General features: G+C 38.5%; 1 protein-coding gene and 1 non-coding gene across 2 annotated transcripts; one reads left to right on the top strand and one right to left on the bottom strand.

Moving 5' to 3' along the window:
* The first annotated feature begins 10,913 nt into the window (after window positions 1-10,913).
* Window positions 10,914-12,304, top strand: SODALDRAFT_309937 (EF-hand protein). The gene is made up of 7 exons (XM_028609119.1): window positions 10,914-10,941; window positions 11,073-11,129; window positions 11,225-11,240; window positions 11,372-11,497; window positions 11,559-11,629; window positions 11,688-11,829; window positions 11,897-12,304. Exons 1-7 carry the CDS (start codon window positions 10,939-10,941, stop codon window positions 11,929-11,931), a joined length of 450 nt encoding a protein of 149 aa, XP_028467941.1. The 5' UTR covers window positions 10,914-10,938; the 3' UTR covers window positions 11,932-12,304.
* A 3,387-nt stretch (window positions 12,305-15,691) lies between these two features.
* On the bottom strand, window positions 15,692-15,763 carry SODALDRAFT_t84. The gene has a single exon. It is a non-coding gene; the product is annotated as a tRNA-Thr (tRNA).
* Between the last annotated feature and the right edge of the window lie 10,689 nt (window positions 15,764-26,452).

Here is a 26,452-nt window from a genome sequence, read left to right as displayed (position 1 = left end):
TTACTAAAAAGGGTAGTAAGCCTTATCCGGAATACCCTCCTTTTTAAGGGGGGTACCTATATCTATAAGCCGTATAATCCTAATCTTAGCCCCCTAAGATGCTATAAATACCTATACTTTGGCTATAAAGCGAATAGCTACCCTATAGCGGAAAGGGTATACCGCTATTATACTAAGCCCGAATTAGGGTACCTATAGGGTCTAGGATACTACGAAGCTATAGGGCTTAGGCGCCCCCGCCGCTACGCCGCCTATACCGGAGATTATAATACCTTTCATAATTTATACGGGCTACTAAAGAAAGAGGCTAAGAAGACCCACGAAGTGTATAAGTACCGAGCTAGGGACTTCGATATCATCCGCTAGACCGAAGCAGTATACCCGTGATAGCCGTAACTTTTCCCCTCAATTATTATCGCCTAGGATTAGAACTAGCCCCTTTATAGGGGTAGGGGTTAGCCCCCGAAAAGGACTAGAGGATAGAAAGGCTCCCCGATACTAGGCCCGATAAGCGCCTATATAGTCCCCCGCGGGGCTAGTAAGGTACCGTAGTAGGAATCCTAGAGCTAGACTCTGGTTATACCGGGCACGCTATCTTAACCCCCCCCCCCTTTAATTAATAGAAATCCATGCCCTTTCGTGGAATATAGGGAGGAGTTAGGCGTGGCGGGAGCTACCGCTCTAGTGCCGCGCTAAGTATAATATAATAGTAATCCAGGAACCCGGCCTTAACCCCTTTACGAAAAGCCCCGCTTACCCCTCCTAAACGGTATACAGGCTAATCTAAGGGGGAGGCCGCGCCCTCTTGTATATCTATAAAAGACACCCGCTATACACATAGAAATAGCGGGCCTACCACGATACCTACACGGTTATATTCGGGACTAAAGATAACGCCCTTATAATCTTATCGATTTACTTAGAGAACTACTAGTTAGCTAGGATCCCCTAAAATATACCCATATAAGATATATTTAATATACTACCATTACAGGGCCGATACGTCCTTATAGGGGACTTTAACCTATATTACCCCCTATAGTTATAGGTACCACGGTATTACCCCTAGGCCGATACCCTATTTATCCTTATAACCTAGTAGAACCTAGACCTAGTAACCCCCCCTAGAATAACTACATAGTACCGCCCGGGCCGGTATACTAATAGTATCGACCTTATATAAGTAACATAAAGGCTCCGCTATGACTTTAGCAGCCCTAATAAGACTATTATCGGGTTAGACTACTGTTTATAGATAGCCCGAATCCTTATAAAGACGGATATTACGCTGATTACTGCGATAATACTATTATAGGACCTAGCTAGGCCCCGCTAGGTCTAGAAAGGCTTTAACCCCTCCTTAGTTCCCTAGCTCGCCGCTATATAACTATAATGAACCGGCCTCCTTATAATACGAGGAGATATCGACTTAGTATTAGATAATCTAATAGAAGACCTTATTACCCTAGCCGATAAGGCCGTACCGCGCCGCCGCGGGGGCACCTCTAAACCCTTACCTACCCCTTAGTAGAACGCGGAGCTTACCGCCCTTACCTAGGAAATAAGGCGCCTCTACCGTAGATATACGTCTAGGAAGTCCCGGAACTAATAGGATAAGTTCTAGGAAGTGGAGAGGAGCTAAGATAAGGCCATGGCGGTAGCGAAGCGGCTATACTAGCGGTATTTACTCTACTTAACCGGGAAAAACGATAACCTCTTTTAGCGGCTATAAAAATAGGTATAAATTAAAGGGGGAGCCCCGCTAGACCCCTTATCGGTACTACTACTATACTAAGATAATAGCAATAACCTAGTAACTATATACATAGAGAAGGCCGAAGTCCTAAGCCGGAAGTTTCCCCCCCCCCCTCTCTTTACCGCCCCTAGGCCCTTAAGCGCGGAATTCCCCCCGGGGTAGGATATCCGCCGCGATATCACTATAGCGGACGTATAGGGGCGCCTTAAAAGGACTAAACCCTAGGTAGTACTAGGACCCGATAGACTCTTAGTAGGGCTCCTAAAAGCCTATAAACCCCCCTTATACTAAAGACTAAGTGCTATTTTTATAGCGTGACTTAAAGTAGGCTATTACCCGAAAAGATACCGCTACGCTACTATAGTAGTCCTTAAGAAGGAAGCTCGGCTATCTGCCGACTACGAGATAATTAAAGGCTAGCGACTAATATTACTCCTTAGTATAATAGGTAAGGTCCTTAAGGAGATCCTAGCCGACTGGATTGCTATTATAATAGAGGAGCATTAGCTCCTCCTAAAAGAATAAATAAGTAACCGGATAGGGCGAAGTATAGAGACGGTAGTATAAAGAGTCACGGCGGCTATAAGAGTATGCTAGGCCTATAGTAATACCGCTTCGATACTTTAACTAGATATTAAAGGAGCCTTCGATACTATCTCTTACTCCCGCCTCCTCGAAGTACTTAAAAGGAAAAGCTTCCCTTAATAGCTTATTACCCTAATTAGTAGCTTCCTCTAAGACCGTATAGCCTAGATTCTATTTAATAGCGAAACGGCCCCCCCGCGGTACCTCTACGAGGGTATACCGTAAGGCTCCCCGATCTCCCCTATCCTCTTTATCCTTTTATATCTTTACCCTTTATAAGGAGCTTACAAGGGTCCTTAGAACAATAGTAATAGGTTTTACTAATAAGACGAATATTATCGCCTTTAGTAGAATAAAGGTATAGACGCGGTACCGTCTCGCCGCCGTGTAGTAAGCCTACCTAGACTAAGAGACAGTAAGTAGTCTATAATTCGAACTAACTAAGTATATCTATATCCCCTTAATAGAGTCACGCTAACCCTCCTTTACCCTACTCCCCCTTAGCGCTATTTTGGTACCGGTAATAGAAGCGATAAGGCTCTTAGGTATCTAGCTTAATAGGAAACTCGACTTCTAGCGATACGCTAAAAAGGTAAAGAGCCGACTAGCTATATAAATTTACGTCCTTTTAAGGCTTAGCGCGGTAACGTAGGGATATAGCTTCGCGGATATAAGGAGACTATATATTATAGTAGTAAGACTAATGGTGGGCTATTACGCCTTAGCCGTCTATAAGATAAAAGCCGGCCCCCGGTAAGGCCTTATAGCGGTACTTATAGCGATATAGAACCGGTGCCTCCGATTAGTTACTAGAGCTTATAGGGCTATACCGGTTAGGGTCCTCGAAAAAAAGACCTTTATCCCCCCCCTTAACCTATACCTCTTAAGCCTAAGCGTCCGAAAGATCCTCCAGATATAAGAAGAAGAGACCGAAGATAAGATATTAGCTAGAGTATACGCTACGGCGAGAGCTCTAATAATACTAAACCGGTATTATAGGACCTACGCCGCCCTTATATAGATAGCGTAGTTTACCACCCTAATAACTTAGGCTAGAACCTTACCCCTATAGAAGGCCCTTATAAGGGAATAGGATTAAACCTAGGCGGAAGTATAGCGGTCCTATACCTATATTATAGCGGTACTAGACTGGCCCCTAATATAATATTCCCTTAAAAAGTATAAGGAACTCCTTAAGCTACTAAGCGTTACGCTTACCTAAATCCGTACCGAAAAACTAGGCCTATAAGCCTTCCTTACTAAAATAAAGGCACCGGGCTTCCTATTACCGCGGTACTCCTATAAGAATAGAGGGGCGGAGATAGCGGAGTATATAATACTCTAGTACTAAGTGGTAACCGAGGAGGACCGTAAAGACCTTTTTAGCGCTATCGGGAGACCGCTTATAACTAAAGAGGACCTATATAACGCCCTGGAATACGATACCGAGGCGGGGGTAATTATAAGGTGGTTTTTATAAAGGAAGAGGCTTAAGGACTTTCGCCTCGCCCTTAAAGTTATAGAAGCCTACGAAGATACCGGGGATAATAGAGCGGGACCGGAGTAAGGGCAGGGTAGCACGATAACTAATTAATTATTAAGATAAGGGCCTTATAAGCCGGGACCCCGGTAGTATTAATATAGTACTATTACGGTACCGGCTATTATTTATCGTCTTTACCTCCCTCGGAGGCATTAATACTACTTCCGATATACTTAAGACCCTACTAAGTCCGGTTAGATACCTAATACCGCTAAGGAGCCGGTGCGGGACTAAAAAAGAGCTATTTATAAGGTAATCTAAGATTAGATTTATCTTACCCTCTAAGCGCCTTAGCTAATAAGACAACTCCTATACCTCTGCTAATATAGTTCCGCCACGACCGCGACTAAAAGGTAACGCCCGGTTTAGGGCCTGGCTAAAAGACTAAGACGCCGTCTCTAGGCGCTCCTTAGCCTATACCTTATTAGTATAGAACTAGCACGGCACTAAAGAGGGATACTTATAGTAGCGATACTAGCGTTATTAGCGGCCTTTACCGCTATATACGCCTAGTAAATATCTATAAGACGCTATTACTACTTCTTAGTAATAGGGGGAACCTATTAAGCTATTAGCTATATCTACCTTAATATATATAAAGCACTACCGCGGTATTAAGGCAGGGTATATTCTTCTATAGATAGCGGCTATTAGTATATTAATAATAGGCCACACCTGTTCTAAGAGTATTAGTATAAGCCTCTACGTTATCTAGATATATACCTAGGCGCTTACTACAACAAATATAACTGCTCTAAGTTAGCACTACGATACTACCCCGATACTACTAAGGCCTATATACGGTATAACACGAAGTACGCCGCGTTTATAGCGGCGATTATTACTATTAGTATTATTATTGCTAGGGGATAATATCTACGACTATTAGCACGCTACTACCAAGGCACCGCTACGCTATAAAGGGAACTTAAATTATGCTACTAATATCGATTACTTAGTTATATATATATAAATTAATACTATACTACCTAGTTAACCCTATACCACTATGCTATTATAACGCCACCTATAAAGTACCTATAGTTAAATTATAATAGGAAATAATAAGGAAAACTAAAAGGGTTTACTATTAGTATAAAGCTATAACGATAAGCCTACGGCACCGTAAGCGGGAATAGATTACGAGGAAAATCTATCATAAACTTATTAGCGTTATAGGAGGAACACAGAGGAAAAATAGGTATAAAGACCTTATAGGATATTACCTATCTAATTCCTATAATAGGGTAGAGCTTTACCCTCCTTACCTATTACTGGATATAGCAGGAACCTACCTAAGGGAGGTAGGAGGCACCTATCTCCCCTACTCTTTCTATTAACCGAACGGAAGGAATAAAAGGTATAATCCTCGGAGATATAAGGAGGCCGAGGCTAAAGGGTTGTAGCGGCCGCACCGCGGAGGCGCGGCAGTACCCCCCTCGGCCTCCGCTCCGCCGCTAGCGATTAGCTTAGGCTAATCTACCTAACTACTAGCCTACTATACTTCCCGTTAGCCACTAGCCTAAAGGTAAAATCCAGATATATAGCAGAGACGAACCAGGGCTATATCGGCCCCGTAATAGTATTACTCCACCCAAGCAAGTATATAGAGGTTTTCCACGGGTTTTACCTGGGTTTTCCCCTTTATAGTCACCCGAGAAGGACCGTATAGCCTCGAAAGGCTCCTATAGATTAGTTAGAATAGCGGAGTAGAATCGATAATAATAATAATAATAATAATAATAATAAGCGCTTATTATTATCGTAAACTATAAAATCGTTATCGTTATTTTTCAAAGATTTAGAAGGGATTTAAATTTCTAACCTGGATTTAAGGCCTTTATTAAGCGGGTCGGTTATAGTATTATTAGTTTTGGCTAGAATAATACCGTCCGCTAGTCGAAGACTCTTACGTCTTTTATTATTAGTATTCTTATTCTTATTATTATTATTATTATTATCTCCTTCTTCGGTTTAGATAGACCTAAACGTATACTTAGTATTATTATAGTACTCGCCGAGTAGATAAGACTCGGGGTTAAAAACCGGTTCTGCTTACGGTATATTTAAAGTAGGAGACTTATTTATATAGATTACAGGGTTACTTTTATTAATTATAGTATCTAAAGAAGAAGTTAGAAACTGAATTTCTAGTATATATACGTTATAATACTAGGTAGTCTTCCTAGATCGAGGATTATATAATATATAGTTATAATCGTTATAATCTACTAAAGCACTCTAAAGTGCTCGTGGATCCAGTTTCTTAGTTTTCGGGTCGCTATTTTTATAACATATAATAGAACCCTAAACCCGAATATTATGTATATTAGATTTACGATTTTCTACTAATTCGTAGGGCGTTTTAAAACCTACTACTAAATTAGGTATTTTATTATACGTATAGACGGCTAAATACACCGTATCCTCCTAAAGGTATTTAGGTAGGCCTGAGTAGAAAAGAAAATAACACACTTTTTGTATTATAGACCTTATAACCTGTTCTATCGAGCCTTAAGTCTTATAGGTATACGGGGGTTTTATATTATAATTTACACAGACGAATAGTCTTTTAAACAAGGTATTCGTAAATTCTTCCCCGTCGTCGGTATTAACTTCTTTTATTTTTTTATTATATTCAATATTTGCCACGGGGATTTTTCCCTCTTTTATAGCGTTTATAATAGATATATCTGATTTTTCTATACGCTGTTTTGCCTATAAATACTATATCGAACGGTCTATTATAAACAGAATCCAACTCTTTCTATTATACGTTATAGGGTTAATAGGCCCGTATAAATCTATATAAACCTTTTTAAGGTAGGAAAAATTCTTATATTGATTAAAAGATTCTTTATTTACGAGCGTGGCAATGTTACTTTTTCTGTAGGTTTTATAGCTCTATATTTCTAGTATATCTTCTTTAGATATACTTATTATATTCTTATTTATATATTTTAAAGCAGTGGAGATAATATAGCCTATCCTGTAATGCTATAGCGTTATGCTTTCTTTATGATTGATTATTTTCCGACGTTATTTGGGTCTCTTTATTCTATTCTTTATTCTACCGGTTAGTCTTTTCTTTATTCCACGACCTATGCCCCTAAAGAGTGGGTCCTTAAGTGCGTATTATCTAGGAACGAATTCTTTATGCCTGACTATTCCTTTATTCCTTTTCTTTTATGTAGAGTCTTCTTTATTCCTAGTTCTATTATATTTATAGCACTATAATGCTGCGAGGACCGTGATAACTCTATTACCCCCCCGTATATTAGGGCCCGTGCCGAAGCCTAGTAAAGACCGTTATATAAAACGGCTCTAGTATAAATATTAGTTTCATTTTAGTTTTTTTTAGAATAGAATAAGCTAGTTATTTCTTATAAGGCCGTATATTTTCTTTTTATCTAGGACAGGAAGGCTGATAATACTAGTCTCCAATTCGGGTATATATAAATAGTTCTGAAGTAGTAATATTCTTTCTGAATCCCTGAAATTAATATAATAGTTATTAGTACCTATTAAGTTTACTTTATTTATATCACCGGTTAACTAGTAGTATTTTGAGTAGTCTTATACGTAGAAAAGAGCGTTTTATCTGCTACTATATGTGCTATAGCGCTACTATCGATATAAAAATTTAAATTTAATTTGATACCTGAAATCCTGTTGCTCTTGTCTACTATCTGTCCTATAATTATATTAGTATTTTAAGGGGTTTTATTAATTTGTGGTTTATTTTAAAGAATAAAAACCTGTTTAATATCTATTAGGTCTTCCGCGTGGGGGTTCGGGAGACGTGAGGGATTAGGCATAATAGGAACGTGTTGAAAAAGAGCCTTGTCGTCCGAGTCCTCTTCTTCTTCCTGATCGTTTTTTTCTGTTTCTTTTTCTGATTCTTCTTCTAATTCTTCCTTTTCTTCTAAACAAGGCTCCTCCGTAGGCGGTATATTGTAGACTAAATTAATAGTCTTATCGTTTTTTATTTCCTCTAGGAGCTTTTATTCCTCGCACTAACGGAAGAAATTAAGTATTTTAGACTCTCGTAACGATAACTTCAACGGTTTGGTCTTCTTCTTCAGAGGCTTTTTATTTACCCGATTTTAGGTATTTTTCCTCGAACCTGAATTTCCCTAAACTACCTAGCCTACGGGGGCTTTTTCAGAGTATAAAAAATAATAGTTTGTCGGTCGATATCCCGGGCTTTTACAGTTACTATGAAAGAGGTTTTGCTTTTAATTGCCGCTACTTAACTACTTTTTCTGACGTTTCTCAGCTTTTATAAGCAGGGTATTTAAGGTAAAAGAGTCGATTTTCTTTAACGCGTTAATTACTTCTATAATGATTTTATCGAACGTATAACTATCCATATTATACCGAAGAGCCTGTATAATCTATATAGTGACTACGTCGTAACGCTTATCTAGGCGGTTTAGAGTCTAGGTAAAGACTACCTTATTAGGTAGAATAATATCCTTTCCTTAAAGGGTAAATAGTCTTTCTTAGACTTTATATAGAAAGTCCTTAAGCGTGGAGAATTCTAAGACTTCTAGGTTAAAAAGCCATATAAGGACGCTATAATCTGCTTAAAACCCCTTTTTCTTATATGGGGATTTTAGCTTTTCCTAGATTTCTAAAGTAAAATTAAGGTCCTAAACCTATATTAGGGGCCTATCTCATAGAGCGGAGAGTATATCTCTAGTAGTCTTTAAATCTTCTTCTTTTACCCTATTATTGGTATTTTGAGGAGGGGTTTTATAAGCTGTTTTAGAAGCTTTCCCTTATATATAAAGTAAGGACATATAGCTATTATCTAGGTTTAGTAGTCCTGACTACCCTTAAGCTTCTTCACGTTAATATCTTTAAGTTCTGCCTAAGCGGGTATCTTAAGAGCTTCTGAATTATATTTCTTTTATTTATTTTAGATAAGAACTAATAAAGTTATAATATAAATAAGGAAAATAGTCCTTTTCTTTATTCCTTTCTTTATTCTATACACGGGGTAATCACTATAGCGATACCTTTATTCGTGCGGGTCTAAATTAAAGCCAGTATATAGTTCTTTATTCTTAAAAAGGAAAAACGGCTTCGTAGATAAATAAAAACAATACCCGTATATATAGGTAGTAGAGTTCCTTTAGTTCTAAAGATAGTATTCCCTTATTCTGATAGGTCTAAAGCGGAGCTAGTATAATTCCTTTATATGCGAGGACCCTAAAATAGGTCTTCGCGGAATAAGGGGATTTACGGTCGTGTAGAAAATACGATATTTATATAGAATTCCACGGTCGGAAAATATATAGATATAGAAGTCTCGGGTACAATTAAAGACTTATAAGTAACGAAAAGTATCCTAGTTATATAACTAGAATAACCCTCGTAGTATAGTCGTTATAGTATTCGTACGTAAAGAATAAAGAGTGCCCCTATTTAATTCACGTAATCGTAGCTTATATATTTATTTAGTAGATTTTATGGATTTATAAACATACGACTAAGCCGACTAACCGATTAAACCATAGGATCGTAGAAGTAGGAATATAGGCAGGTAGGTTAGTAGGTAGGTAGGTAGTGTTAGTAGTAGGTAGAGTGGAATATCGGATAGGAAAGGAGACTATTATTTACAATCAGGGGTTTCTCTTTTTAGATTACGACCGTAGGTAATTAAGGAATATATTGTTTCGAGACTTTAGTCGAGCTTTTCCGGGCTTATAGCCTTTTCAAAATTTCGGATAAGTGGAAGGGATGAAAGTCACGAAAAGCAGTGGAAAAATAGATAGTAATAATAGGATTATAATATAGGATTTCTCCGCGCGTGTGGATTATATAAAAGCGATAAAGAAGAAGAATAATGGAGAGAAGAACCGAACCGAGGGGATAGGCTAATATCCTTTGTTCTCTCCTTCTTTAGAAAAGGGATCAATATCGTAATAATATCGTAATCTATTATCTAAGATCGGTATCGTAATAATATCGTAATCCTTTTTCTGACTCGAAAGAGAACGGTCTAGGCTTACGGGGAAGATATCCTTTGTTCCAGTACGAAGGTACTTGAAGGATATACTCGAAGGATATTATTAGTAATATTAACAGTAAGGCCTCTTTAAGGGTATATATATTAATACGAAGGATATAATCGCAGACGGTTTAATAAAGGTATTACTAGAGGCGGGGATTAAAAGACTCTAATAATAGCTTAATTTTACGGATTAAAAGGATCGTATCGAGTAGTTCAAGTAACTACACGAAGAGATTAAATACACTAAAGCCGCGGCCGTAGCGATAATAAAGGCCCTTGAGGGTGTAGTAGATCTAATAGATATAGATCCGATTAAGCAGATTCGGCTAATCAGGATTAAGGAACTAATTAAGATAGAATTAAATTAATCGGTTAAATAGGGCGGATTTAGATCCCTTTTATAGGGGTATTTTCCCTTAACTATTAATTTTATAATAGAAAAGTTAAGAGCTTTTGGTTTAAACCGAAGTCTCTAATTAGTTAATTAACCTAGGAAGACCCACCTTAACTAAAGTGGTGTGTTATTTAGGTATAGGGACTACGATATAGTCTCTAAGGGATCTATACCTGACTAAGAGCTTTGGACTCGGGCACCTCGGGTATTAGGATATAATAAGGGCAGATACCGGAAAAGACCGGATAGTATCTAAATCATATAGTACCTATAACAGAGTCTTCACTACCGAAAGTAAGGGTATAAGAGACTTATATAGATATAACTTAATGTAATATATATCTACGAGATTTCGGCTCTATTAAGTTAATTATATAAGTGCTATTTTAACGTGTGACACGAGGTTTCTTCTAGGCAAGGCCGCCTCTCTACCTAATCCAAACACGGATTTGACATGTCGCATTTCTGTGGTTCTAATTCGTCCCTTGGTGGAAAGTCTATGTTCCCCTCCCTTATCCCCTGACGGTGACTAGCGCATAACACTTCTCCTCCTCCCACTCGGATTCTGTAGAAACGGATATCTGTCGCGCCCCGAGACCATCCTGCTCTATAGAAAGACTTCTGAACATTCCGACACCATGGTTAGTCTTTTATCTTCTTCTAATATCTTTTCCAGCCTTTGTCTTGTCATTCCTACCGTCCCAAGCAGACCAGGGCCAAGAGTAGCAGCCCTAGCTTCAGCGAGATGATACTAACATTTGTCCGCACATAGGCCGACTCGCTCACCGAGGAACAGGTCTCTGAGTTCAAGGAAGCATTTTCTCTATTTGTTCGTACATATACCCCTAAGTCTACTCAGTACAACATTCCTTCTACTGGTCAGGGTTACTCCATCTCCCGTGGCATTCACTGACCCTATCATAGGACAAGGACGGCGATGGTTAGTATATCCCCTCCACGTCCCAAGCGACTCTTCCTTGACAGGTCACGATACCGATTGGCTCTTCGTTCAAACCCAACCCGCCAAAGACTTTTTCCGGACAAATATACACAAGCTGAACAACCCCATAGGTCAAATCACAACCAAGGAGCTCGGCACGGTTATGCGCTCCTTGGGGCAAAATCCTTCCGAATCCGAACTTCAAGACATGATTAACGAAGTCGATGCTGATAATAATGGCACTATTGATTTCCCCGGTAGGTATTCAAGCAAATGCTATCGATGCATGAGCCTAGGCTAAAGTCCCGCTGTCCTAAGAATTCCTGACTATGATGGCCCGAAAGATGAAGGACACGGATTCGGAGGAGGAAATTCGCGAGGCATTCAAGGTATATTACAATTCCTTGCTTCGGATTAGCGATGGCTCCATAATGATGCTTTGTCTAGGTATTTGACCGAGACAACAATGGCTTTATCTCGGCGGCTGAGCTCCGTCATGTCATGACGTCTATTGGCGAGAAACTCACAGACGACGAAGTCGACGAGATGATCCGAGAGGCAGACCAGGACGGCGACGGACGAATTGACTGTGAGCATATCAGTTTCGCATCTCCATATTGCAGAGCCCGCTGACACCGGTTTCTTCCATTTCTTAGACAATGAATTTGTCCAGCTCATGATGCAGAAGTAGACACATGGCTTGATCCCATGAAATAAGAAAAAAGAAATGAAGACAGATAGGCGGGAATTCAGTCCTTGAGCTAAGTGGGTCGGCAAGTGAGATCGTGATATTGTTCCGTTTTCAGCTGCTTAATTCTTCCATTGCGTTCTGCACGGGTAGTAAGCGTATTTCCATGGATATGTAAGGGGTTCCTCTTCGGATCAGGATTAATAGTGACTGCTCTGGGGCTTCTCTGGAAGTTGCGGACTAACAATGTCAGAACACAAATAAAGGTACGGAATGATGTGTGTATTTATCTAAGTGACGTTTTTGATACTTTATAGGGATGTCTAACTATAGTGAAAAACTAGGGGAAATAAGTGTGGATGTATAGGAATAAGGTACTCTATATATCTAATATAATATAGTTTATTATACGTCGCTAAGGTGGCTATTATCGTATATCTAAACAGTATTTATATAATTCACTTAGTAGAGTAGAAATCTTATATATATATATTATATAAAGTTATATCTGTGTACGTCTTTTATACCCTTAATTTAGGTAGTAAAGACTCTGTTATAGGTACTATATTATTTGGATTCTCTCCGGTTTTTTCCGGTATCCGCCTTTATTATATCCTGGTACCCGAGGTCCCCGAGATCCAAAGCCCTTAGTCAGGTATAGATCTCTTAGGGACTATATCGTGGTCCGTATACCTATACGATAGCTATAGGCATCTAATAAATAACCTTAACTAGTAGCCCCTAACCCCGGGCACCGAATTACTCTAGAAGTAGGAAATGTACGACTCCTGCTATTTCGCGAAGCATATATAGAAATGTCCTATAATTATAAAGGGATAGATTACGGCGCCTAGACGTTTTGGTATCGAGCCTGAAAATATATTGTTATGTTAATATATATTCTGTGGAATATAGTGTAACTGTAAAGGGTAAAGACGATAAAAACGGTTGGATTAAGAGGTTCTAACTTAATTATATTAAGGCCGTAGTATATTACGAAGACGTGAGGTTATAGAAGGCAAAGTTAATACCCGATAGTCCTAGGATTATCTACCTTCTATATCGAAATCTCGTAATCGGCTATTAGATTATTCTACCTTGATAAGGTCTATACGATATATCTCCTTACTGCCTGGCTATACTTAGCGGGTAGGTAGTTAAAGCTATTTATTAGTATCAGACTAAAAATATACCGCTATACTAAAAGAGAATTCCCCCACTTGAGTAGGTACTTCTGGTGTCTTATATAGTTTAACACACACCCCTAGCCTTGTGTGAAGGACGATCTTCGCGCTTAATAAAGGCTAGATGCATTATTAGCATCAAGGCGGCTCTCTTTGATTAGATATAACGCTCCTCTAGTGGATCTCTCTCTTATTCTTTTCAGATATCTCCTCGGCTAGGGTTGGAATGGGTGACTTAAGGCAGGGAACTTATAGGAATAAATCCTCCTAGACTTATAACTGTCAGATTAAAAATGTACCGCTATACTAAAAGGGAACTCCCCTACATAAGTAAGTACTTCTAGTGTCTTATATAGTTCAACAGTTAGAATATAAATAAAGGTACGGAATTATATATGTATATATCTATGTAAAGGTCGGAGTACACTACAGGGATATCTAACGACTTGGAAAATACAGAGAAAACAACTATAGGTACATAGGATTGATATACTCTATATATCTAATATAATATAGTTTGTTATACGACGATAAGATGGCTATAGGTATCTAATATACCCCTCCCCACAACTATAGGATTAATCTTAAGTATTCCGCTTGTTAAAACATAAATCCTACGGTAAAATAGGCCTAGATGTTAATTAACGGCCTTAAAGGTATTAAAGCCTAAAAAGCGATTAAAAAGTATTCAAAGTAGGCGCCTAAATAATAGTCAATGGGGATATAAAAACATTTAAAATAATAATCTAATTAACCGTTTCCCTTTGGTTAAAAGCCGACCGAAGAGTATTTTCTCTTAGTAATTACTTTAATCTAATATGGGGACATTTATACTAAGTAGCTATATAAACGCCCTGTGTTTCTACTGGAGTAGTATCTCTATAACACTATTACTAACTATATTATCAGTAGCGATCTTATTAATCGAGATAGTCCTTTTTAAACTGTTTATCGGGTCTAAAAGGCGTGGATATAAAGATACCTTAATTTAGAGGTGACCTACGGCCTGGGCTATTCTAGCAGCTGCTTAGTTTATTAATAACCGTAGTATACTATTAGTAGTGTCTCCTTAAAAGTAAGGGTAAGGTTCTTTATTAAACACCTTATCGCGATATACTACCTAGTAGTGGCAGAAAGTGCTATAAGCTTAGCCTTAGTATTTAGGGTCACGACGCTTACTTACTTATAGTATTCTAGTCTGTAGAACCGCCGAATAGTAATATTGTGTAACCTTATAAGCTATACTAGTTTTACGATTGTCCGTGAAGGCGGCGTTAGAGGTATAGAAAAGTGTAGGCTTTTAGTAGTCTTAACGTGGTCCGAAGTAAAGGCGTCGGGTCTTTATCGAGCCGAGATACTTTAGGCACCTATTATCGGTATTATGATACTATTCTAATCGGTTAATACTAAATTCGGCGAGCCTTAAAGTAGTCTTAGCTATATCAGGCCGGGTTTTATAAGCAGCGTAATGAATAAAACCGACCTTACGAAGATATAGGTAGATTTGTTAAATAGACTATAGTCTTACGATTATATTACGGGCCGGATTTAACCGAAGGGTTATAATCTCGTTAATCCGGGTAGACACCTGCAGAATCTTCACTATAGATATTACGGTGGCAGCAGTTTCCTGACGGTCCTGTATAGTTATAATAATTATATATTATTATAATTAATTTACCCTTTAATTCTAACCCTATTTTAACCAGTTCCGGTTATGCTATATCTGATAATTAAGAGTCTTACTTACTAAGTAACGATATACTATTTTTACTTACCCTCCTACTACTTAAGATCTATACTAGCTAAGCCGATATATTGAACCGAGAACCCTTTATAATCCTACCGAAAGAACTATTTTAACGGCCTACCTTCGGCAAGATAAATAAGAGCAACACTATAGTCTATTATATTTATAAGGACTAGAAGCTTCAGCGCCGCCGCTACGAATTGGTAGCTATATTTAAAAGCGTTTAGCGATATTCACGCCCTAATAATCCGGCTCCCCCTCCTTAGGAACCTAATCTACCCGACTATACCGACTTTTAGGCTACCTAAGCTATTATAACTATAAAGCACTCGCCTACGTAGCTTATAGATCTAACAGCTAATAGGTAATATATCCACGAATCGGCGATTATTTCTTTTTATTTAATACACGTATATAGCCCTGGAGCTATACCGCGAGTCTATTAAGGAGACTAACCCTATAACGAGTTAACTAGTCTATATATATAAACCTGTTAACAGTAAGGTAAAATCCTTATAAATAGCTTCCTAAGGCTATAGCGGTCTAGGTTTCTTATCGTTCCGGGAACTATCTTATTAGGTTACGCGCTCCACGAAGTGCCCTAGCTTACATAGCCTAATCGTAGTCGTATATATATATATATATATACGCTTAATTACGCGTAGTAGGGTATATACCCTCCCTCCCTAAAGAGGGTATATACCGGAGGCAGTATAGTTCCACTTATTACCACGTAAGCTAATAAATATCATACCGAATGTGCGGGGACCCCTATAACGTGCAGGAGCTCCGGGTAGGTCGCGCGCTAATTAAAACGTTCGCGCGCGATTAAGGGGAGTGGGATTCGAACCCACGGCCCAACGCGGCTACCAGGCATATCTACCACCTACGCCATCCCCCTAAATCGGCGATTAGTTGTTAGAAGATTATTAAAGATGGAATTCGACGACTACCTTAAGGGCCTTAACGCCGTGCAGGTATAGTGGGTATCTTGTATTACTAAGAGCCGTAGCTAACTTTTACGCGATAATATTCCTTAAGAGGTCTTTAATAGTATATACTAAAGAATAGCGTATAATTCAGCGCTAGCGACCTTGGCAGAGGCGCCTAGGTTAAAGCCTAGAGCTTTACGGATTATACGTAGTTAAGTAGATACGTATAAATTTCTGTCGCCCTGCTTCTAGCGATAATAACGCCCCTAGATTATTCGGCACCGCTATTCTAAGCGGGAATCTGCGCTAAGGAAGACTCTAGTTAGATACTAAAATCCCTTAATGAGGGCTAGATTTCGTTCGATTATATTAGCTTATTATTACACTCAAATACACGGAACTGTCCGCTAAACTACGCCTTAAACTATAGCAAGAACGCCTATATAAAGGTATAAGTATCCTCCGCTCTCTTCGACCTTATAATATAGGTATTAATAAAGCCGTTATATTAATGTATAAAGAATATAACCCTAATATTATTATCGGCGTTCCTCCTAAAGTCGGTAAAGTCTATAGCCTACTATTCCCTGCAGTAGGTAGGAGCTATACACGGCCTTCGGCTAATTTATCCGGTGATTTCAGCCTACGTATAACTATTATAATCCACGGTTCTAAGACCTAATCTTAATGCCCTAAGACTACTCTTCGAGGTGCTTAAGTGGTTCAGGGTCTATATACCCTAATCGTAGATACTATAGTATACCCTCGGCGTGCCTTATAGGGTATACCGTACTACGGGCACGCGGACCTAGAAAAGCAGTAGCGGCGTTAGTATCGTTAAGAGACATGTCTTTAATAATGGTTTAATCGTGGTAGTGACTTAGCTTATATAGGATCGATCTGTTAGCGCGTCGTATATAGTTATGTAAGGAAATAAGTGGCACTGTGGATTAGCACTGTGTAAGATCGGAGATACGCTCGGACCGCCGAGCACTCGGCGAGACTAGATTGCTATGTTAGCGTAGAGGGGAAAAAGTTCTCCTTTTCCTCCTTACGTTAAAGTCTTATAATATACGACTATTAACCCTAATAGTATAATCCGCTACGGTGCACCTTTTCCCTGGTATTATAACCTATTCCTTAATAAGTTATTAGGCGGCCGTTACTTGTACTAATAATCTTTATTATATAAGCGTTAGTTAGAGACTAAATTATGGATAAAATCTTTATAGTAGGCAATACTAAGGAGCTTAACATTCGAGCTACCGCCAGCCGTTCCTTCTATCTATATAATAATACTACCGTATTCTTAGATAGGAAGAGTTCAACAGCCCGCGACGATATAATGCCCTCGCGTTATAGGTCTATAATTAGTAAAACTTGTGATATAGTTAAAGATATAAATAGTCGCTTCGGAGTTAAGGATAGCCGACTTTAGAAGAGGGTAATCTACGGCAACCCCCGCGGATACCCCGGGTATATAAACCTTGGCGAGCACTCCACTACGGCCCGGCACTATTATAGGCGCCGGAACCTCGCCCTGTACCTATTAGGCCTTAGTACAAGCGGTAGTATACTCTTAGACAGGCTTTTTCTTATATGCCTTTATTTTATTATAACATTTTTCAGCTCTAGCTTACTCTTAAGGAACCTACTTACTAGGTAACTTATAGTAGTTCCAGGATATTACTCTAAATTAGCTTCTTTAGAGAATATATACTACTAAACCTTAAGTGTATGTCCTAGTATTAAGTATATAGGGTAGTTCTTAGTGCGTTCGTAGTAGGACTGCCGTCTTTTTAATGGATTACCGGTTATTAACGATTTTAAGAAATTATTACTTAAGGCCCGTTATTCCGACTATAGTAATTGGTTATTCCGACCATAGTTTAGTTATAGGCCCACGTATTTTATTTTACTGAATACTATCCGCCACAGGTATATAACTACGATACAGTTATAATTAGATCGTAAAGATTGTAAACCACTATAACGTCTTTGTCAAGCTTTTTTATAGAAACTAAAATAACCGCTCGGCTTAATTAAAGGAAGTCGTAGGTGTGATCTTAAGAACTCGGATTAGGACCCGTCGTTCTATTTTATAGCTAATTACCACTACGTTATAAAATCCCGCTTCCTATATATCTACCGGTTCTATATCCTAGTAACTACTACTACGCTTATAATTAACGGATAAGCTCGTCTGTTTAATTAATGCTATTCGTAACGGTCGTAATGGTCGTAACGCTTATAACGATAATTCCACGGCCTTGACCTCCACGCCCACGCCCACACCCACGGCCGCGTAATTAGCCGATGGACTAATAGATTAATTAACCAATGGATTGATTAAGTAATGGGTTTAATTAACTAATAGGTAAATTAACTAATAGATCAAGGGTATAAAGATAGAAGATAGGTGGTTTAGTCGAATTAATAATAGAGGCTGTAGGTGGTAAACTGGATGCTAAATTTTGATTTGTTGGAAAAGTGGATCCATGACCAAGCTACAGTCGGAATAACCAGTTGGTATAGTCGGAATATCGGGCCCCTTATTACTTTTCCCCTGACCACGGCCGCCGCTACTACTACCGCTACTACTGCTACTACTACTACCTTTACCGCTGCCTTTCTTCTTCTAGGTTAACGACGAGGAGGCTTATAAGGCTTATATATTATCGTCCTTCTTATCGATATTAAGGCCAGGGAAAGCTGCCGCGCGGGGCCCTCGAGGCTACGTTAAAGAATTATTGGTATTATACTTTACTTTCAATACTAGCTTAGTAGGTATAGCGGTTTCGGTATTAAAATCCTTTTCTAGCATGTGAATCTAGGTAGTATCGAGAGGCCTTATAGCCTAAAAGAAGTCGTTTACCTATACGTTAGAGTTCTTAAAGCTATTATTATTATCGCACGCGATACTAACGTCGCGCTAATAATTTATCTACTCGCTAATATTCTTAAGGTTATTAGGAGCCTTATAAAGGTATAGTTAATACTAGCTTATAGTAGTCCTTTTATAGTTTACGATATAACCTACGCTATTGGTTTTTATAGCCTTATATACCTTGTTAATATTACTAATAATATCCTTCGAGTATATCCTTCGAGTACCTTCGTACTCGAATAAAGGATATCTTCCCCGTAAGCCTAGACTGTTCGAGTTAGATATAGGATTACGTCTTAGATAAAGGATTACGTTATTACTACAATCTTAATCCCTTTATAAAGAAAGACGATCTCGATCCCTTTATAAAGAAGGAAAGAATAAAGGACATTAACCCGTCCCCTCGGTTCGGTTTTTCCTTCTTTTGTTCTTCTTCTTTATCGTTTTTTATATAATCCAGACGCGCGCAGAAATTCTACTATTATAATCCTATTATTACTATCTATTTTGCTACTGCTTTTCGTGACTTTTATCTCTTCTACTTATCCGTAATCTTTAAAAGGTTATAAGCCCGGAAAAGCTTAACTAAAGTCTTGAAATATTATATTCCTTAATTACCTATGGCCATAAGCTAAACAGAGAATCCCCCGATTTTAAATACTAGTCCCTATCCCTATCCGATATTCCTCTTTATATATTACCGATACTACCTACCTACCCCCTTACCGACCTATATACCTAGATCTCCGATTCGAATAATCGGTCGGGTTAGTCGTACGCTTAGGCATCTATAAATCATAAAAATTATAAAAGCTACGATTACGTCAATTAAATAGGGGTACTCTTCATTTTTTACGTACGGATACTATAACTACTATACTATAAGAGCTATTTTATTATCCTACTAGGATACCTTTTATTACTTATAAGTCTTTGGTTCTTTTATTAAGATTTCTATACCTATATATTTTCCGACCGTGGAATCCTATATAAATATCGTGTTTTCTACGTAGCTATAAATCCCCTTATTCCGCGAAGACCTATTTTAGGATCCTTGCGAATAAAGGAATTATACCGGCTCCAATTTAGCGCTATTAGAATAAAGGAATACTATCTTTAGAAATGAAGGAATTCTATTATCCGTATATACGGGTATCGTTGTCTTTATCTACTAAGCCGTTTTTCCTCTTTTAGAATAAAGAACTATATGCTGGCTTTATTTTAGACCCGCACGAATAAAGGTATCGCTATAGTACCCACCTATATAAAGAATAAAAAAAAGAATAAAGAAACGAACGAATTTTCTTATTTATATTATAACTTCGTGAGTTTTTATCTTAAATAAATAACATACATACCGTCTAGAAGCCCTTAAAACACCCGTATAGACAGGACTTAAAGATATTAACGTGAAGAAGCTTAAGGGTAGTTAAGACTACTAGACCTGGACGATAGCTATATATGCGCACTATATATATGAGGGAAAGCTTCTAAAAGAGCTTATAAAACCCCTGCCTTTAGATACCTCTAATGAGGCTAAAAAAGAAGATTTAAAGACTACTAGAGATTTACTCTCCGCTCTATAAGATAGGCCCCTAACGCAGGTTTAGGACCTTAATTTTCTTTTAGAAATCTAGGAAAAGCTAAATTCCCTATACGAGAAAAAGGGGGTTTAAGCTGACTACGATATCCTTATATCGCTCTTTAACCTAGACGTCTTAGAATTCCCTATACTTAAGGACTTTGTATATAAAGTCTAAGAAAGACTAATTATCCTTCGAGGAAGGGATATTATACTACCTGATAAGGTGGTTTTTTCCCTAGACCCTAAACTATCTCGATAGGTGTTACGACGTAGGTACCATATAGATTACGTAGGCCTTTCAATATAATATTAATAGTTATACGTTCGATAAAATTATTTCGGAACGAATAGACGTATCGAGGAAATTCGACTCTTCCACTTTAAAGGCCCTGCTTATAAAAACCCAGAAAAATCAGAAAAGTCAGAAGAAGAAGCAGAAAAAACAGTCTAATAGCGGTCAGAAGAACGTCTTCTATAGTAACTATAAAAGGCCTGGGTATTAGCCGATAAACTATTATTTTCTTTATCCGGAAAAAGCCCCTATAGACTAGGTGCCTTTAGGTTCGACGAAAAATACCTAAAATCAGGTAAATAAAAGTAAAAAGCCCCCAAAGACGGCACCGTTAAAGGTATCGTTACGAGAGTCTACAATACTTAATTTCTTCCGTTAGTGCGAGTAATAGAAGCTTGTAAAGAAAATAAGCAATAATAAGATTATTGATTTAGTCTCTGATTTACCCCTTACAGAGGAGTTTTTTTTAGAAGAAGAAGAATCAGAATAAAAATTAGAAGAAGAAAAAGAAGAAAAAGAAGATTAGGAAGAAGAAGAAGACTCGGATAACGAAGTTCTTGTTTCAGACGTTCCTATTATGCTTAAACATGTTGTATAGGCAGGACCATAACGTGGTTTATAGAGGATCCAGGGGGGATCCACTCCCTGACTAAGGGCTTCGGACCTCGGGTATTAGGATATAATAAAAGCGGATACCGGAAAAGACCGGAGGGGATCTAAATAATATAGTACCTATAACAGTGTCTTTACCATCTATATTAAGAGTATAAGAGACTTATATAGATATAACTTAATATAATATATATACACGAGATTTCTGCTTTACTAAGTTAATTATCTAAATACTATTTAACGTGTGATAGTTATAAGCCCGGTTTATAATACCTAAACGATAGATATTAATAAGAATACCCTTATTTAACTATAAAGAAGTAATCACGTTTATATAAGTACTCTTAAATAACTACGATTAACCTAATTAGAGTAATTAAGAGATTAATTAACCTACTTATTAATTAACTAACCGATAAACGATAAACTAGTAAAGATATCTTCTAATATATTTAATACCGAATAGAAGGTGGCCGCTATTACCCTTATTAACTAAAAGGATTAGGTAGTATAAGAGCGCGCTATACACGGTAAATCTACCTCCTACTAGGATAATTATCTTAATCTAAAGCTAAGCGATATGGAGGCTAACGCCTATCTTCTCCCTATACCTACGCCGCCTAATATCCGTAAATATAAGGCCCTCGCCATAGACCTTAACGCGGAGGAGGCCACGGCTATTACCGTTATAGCAATCCGTCTTCCACTATTACGCTAAAGGGCGATGAGGACACCGCGGATACCGCCGCTACCACGGCTACTACCGCCGCTACTATAGCGGCCACGGCTATTAGTAAGAAAAAGACGGCCGCCCGCCGGAAGGTTACGACCACGGCTATAACGAAAGAACTAACGACTAGGACGCCTATATCTATTAACGACCTCTCTAAAAAGGGGCGTATGCGCTACCTATAAGATCGCCGCGTATACCGCGAAGAAAAGATAAACTATAACGTGTAGTAGAAGGAGTTTAATAAGGTACGCTCCTATATCGAAGGGACCGTCTATACTATATTATATAGCCTCCTAGCTTAGCTATAGGATAATACTATAAATAACCTATAGGCCTAGATTACTCTCCTACACGCGTACGCAGGACTAATACTTATAGACCTCTATAAGGAAGCCTTAGTCCTATACCGATAGTATACTACGCCTACAAAGGCTATACCTAAGAATATAAACGCCTAGGTAATAAGCTGGAAAATAGGAATAATATACTATAAATATATAGGCGTTTTAAAGCTATTAAGCGCGGATTATTAGGTAGAAGACGCGTTAAAAGCTATTAGACCTATCGCCTAGGAATAGAGGAATAACTACTTAGTAAATAACTATACTAAGATTACGGAAAACGAGCTAACGATTAATGACTTTGTAAAGGCTTTACGTGCGGTTCTTAGTAATATAAAGAGTCTATAATCCTCTGCTATAAAGCCTAGAGTCGGGAGAGGCACCTTTAATACTCTTAGGAACCTCCCCGATACTAAGGATACTGCTACTAATAAAGATAATAAGAAGCGTCCTTATAGTAATATATCTATAAAGGCTATCCCTCCCGTAATAAGGAGGCTTTACGAGATATATAAAAACCCCAATACTACCGCCGCCTATTAGTATATCAGGCCGGATATACGCCCTTATACCTAGCATAGCCGCGAAGATATTACGAAGGTTATAGAAAAGAAAATACGTAACTATAGTTTTAAAAGCCGTGTAGATATCGTAGTACAGAAAAGGCGGGAAGCCTTAGGGGCTATTACCGCTAATAAGATAAAGGAAGTCTAGGAATATTAACTCTATAATACTACGATTATAATAGTTTATAAAGGCTTATCCGTTACCGTGATAGGACTAAGAGCCTACGTAACCTAAGGGGTAGCGTGTTATCGTATAACGATACTATTAAGATTATAATAAGAATGGGGGTATCCCTTTTTATTAACTAAGCCAGAGCGCTATTATAATATGCGATCCTAGATTTAGGATTATTAATCTATATCTGTAATAAGTAAGGCCGTTTTACGGCTATTAGACTACCCACGGATACTTTATCTTTATCCTTTTAGATGGGTACTTATAAGGCTTCTATCCTCGGATACGAAGACGTTAAGCTACGTATATAATCTCTATCGGGTATAAAGAGGCTATTATACCTTTATAAAATGGTATACTATAAGGAATTCGTTACTAATATCGTCTTAGAACGCTAGCTACGCCTATAAGGTTATTACTAGGATACCGTAAACGATACTATTATTAGCTCCGCCGATAACCGGCCTATCTATAAGCTACTCAATATCTACGGCTAGTATATAATCGAGCGCGCGGAAGCTATAGCTATTACCGCGTTCGTGGTCTTAGTAAGGTACCCGCGCGATAACCCGTATAGAAGCTTACGATAACCGCGGTAACCGTAGAAGACTATAGTATCATAGTGGTATAAACGCCTCGGCTATTACGGTACTAATACTCTCGCGAACATTATCGACGCTATTTAGGGGGTGAAGATAAAGGGACCTCGTATAACGGACTATAACGCGTATAGGTAATCGTAAATACCTACGTAGATTCGGCGGATACTATCCTTTTACCCGGTAAAGCCTAGAAAGGCCCTGGCTATTAATATTTATAATCTAGAAAAGGCGGAGTCGTTAGCGGGCGGTCTATATAAGTCTATTATATTCGTTATAGACGTGTATATAGGTTATACGTGGGATTACTACCTATAGAAGAGAGACTAAGGCTTTATCCTATACGCGTTAAAAGACGTTTTTACCCTGCTTAAGACCTAATTCGATATCCGGCTATATATCCTATAAGCCGATTCCGAGATATTTTAATACCTAGAAGTTATTACTTTCCTCGCTACTAAGAGGGTAGAAGGCTAGCCGTTAGTATTATATTCATAGGATTAGAACGGTGTTACAGAACGGATTAGAGGTATCGTTAAGAGAAGGGCAAGGGCTATAAGGATTAGAGCTAATCTGCCTATATCCATTTAGCCTAAGATCTTTAAGACTACTATATATCTATATAATAGGACGCTATAATATATTAACGACTAGCGAACGCTATACGAAGGCCTATACGGCCGTTAACCTAACCTTATATACCTACGAGCTTATAGCTATAAAGCCTTTATAAAAACGCGCGATACCTAAGCTAAAAAGAACCGCCTATAAAAGCTAGAACCGAAGGTATAAATCGGTTATTATATCAGATACTAATTCTCGAATAGCTTCCGTATTTAGCTACTATACTTAACGGATATTAATATTATAAGGGATATAGTTTTTAACGAAGACGAGATATTTAATAGTGGGATTAAAACGCTATAAGCTATAGCTTCCGCTAAGGAAATCGGGGAACGCCTATAATCTATCCGTATTACCTAATCTAATAAGACCGCGAATAGGCTATTATTAAGGGGTATAGCCGTAGACGTATTAGATCTTAAGTCGGAAGACTCTAACGCTACCGCTATTATTATAGATAAAGGCGACGCTACCGCTATTACTACGGACGAAAGCGAGGCTATCGCTATTACTACGAGAGAGGCCACTACTATTATTATAGACGAGGTTCTAAATCTATGGCCTAATACCTAGGCTATAGATTTAGAACCTCGTAACTCTAACGCCCCTATTATTATTACGGGAGAGGCTATTACTATTATTATAGATTATATTACCGCTATTACTACGGGCACTGCTATTACTACGGATACTATTATTACTATAGGAGAAGACTATACTACCGCTATTATTACAAAAGAGGCTATCGCTATTACTCCGGACACTTCACAGTTTACTACTACGAGGTTTAAACCGTTTTCCACGCCTTTAAATATCCCCGGAAGATCCCGCGCGCGCGTTCCTTATAGTATTAGTGGTGGTTAGGGGCGTTAAGGTAGAAGAACACGATAACCACTAACGGATAGCCGGGGATACCCCCAGGGGGTGCCTGTCGGCCGCGCGCCTATTACCCGCGCGCCTATCTATTATAAGTATCTGTAAGACCGAGAAGGTGTAGAACGATAACGCCTAAAAGGCGTTCTTTAACGCTAGAAGGACTTATAACCCTATACGTACGAGGAAGTAAGCTATTAACGATAACGTTAATGCTATAGATTCCCTTTACACCCCCTAGCCACTATCGCTATTATACGTAACCCGCGAGGATCTCCCGCCTTTATTAAACTACTGCCGCGATATACGCGTTTACCTATTACGGGAGCGGTAGTTATAGGCTAAGGGGGAATACCTTAAGGGGTATTAATAGATAGGCTACTAGTAGGAGGTGGGTGGTGATTAGGCTAATAAGTAATAAGTCTTCGCTTATAGGTAGGTCTATGGCCATAGATTTAATAAGGAGGGCACCGTCCTTAAGTAGAAGGCACGCCTTATAGTCCTTCCGTATACTAATAGCGATCGCCGCCCGATTTAACCTAGAGATAAGGTAGTTCGACGCTATTAACGCGTTCGTTAACGCTAGCCTTAAAGAAGAGGTGTTTATAAAGATACCGTAAGGCTATAAAGTGCTAGGTAAGGTACTATTACTACGGAAAGCCCTCTTCGGCTTAAGGGTATTACTATTACTATAGTAAGAGGAATTTAGCGGTACGCTATGGAGGATAGGATTCACGGCTATACCTAATAACCCCTATATTATAATCCGCGACGGTTTAATCCTATTCTTCTATATTAACGATATTAGACTTATATACTATAGAGACTATAAGACTAATGCTAACGACCTTAAGGCCGCTCTTAAGCAAAGTTATAGGTTATTAGGAGGCGAAGAAATCCGCTGGTTCCTAGGAATTAAGGTTCTAAGGGATAGAGCTACTTATAGGCTATAGCTATTATAATCCTCCTACGTGGAGAAGATTATCGTTAAATACTGCGTAGATATACTCTGCCGAAAACCACTAAAGGTCCTATTATGTACAGAGCCGGTGATACCCTATAACCGTACCCGCGCGTTAATTCCCGAGGTCCGCTAGTATTAGGGTATAATCGGTTTTATCCTATACGCCGTTATCGTAATAAGACCTGATATTATATTCGCCTATTCGAAGCTTTCCTAATATAATATTAATCCCTCCTCTAACTATCTTAAGAGGGCTTAATAAGTGCTATTATTCCTATACTATACGAGATACTATTACCTGGAATTCGGCGGGGATAGGCTCTTCCTAATAGTAAGCGACGCGTCCTTTAGGGATAATCTAGACCGTAAAAGTTTATAAGGATATACGATAAAGCTTTTCGGGGGAA

This window comes from Sodiomyces alkalinus (assembly GCF_003711515.1).
Source record: "Sodiomyces alkalinus F11 unplaced genomic scaffold SODALscaffold_3, whole genome shotgun sequence".
NCBI lineage: Eukaryota > Fungi > Ascomycota > Sordariomycetes > Glomerellales > Plectosphaerellaceae > Sodiomyces > Sodiomyces alkalinus.
Note: the sequence above shows the minus strand (reverse complement) of the source record. Positions and strands in the feature narration are given on the sequence as shown.

Coding starts and splice junctions, on each gene's coding strand:
- SODALDRAFT_309937 (XM_028609119.1), top strand. Junction 11,498..11,558: donor TGGCACTATTGATTTCCCCG/GTAGGTATTCAA, acceptor CGCTGTCCTAAG/AATTCCTGACTATGATGGCC. Junction 11,630..11,687: donor AAATTCGCGAGGCATTCAAG/GTATATTACAAT, acceptor TGCTTTGTCTAG/GTATTTGACCGAGACAACAA.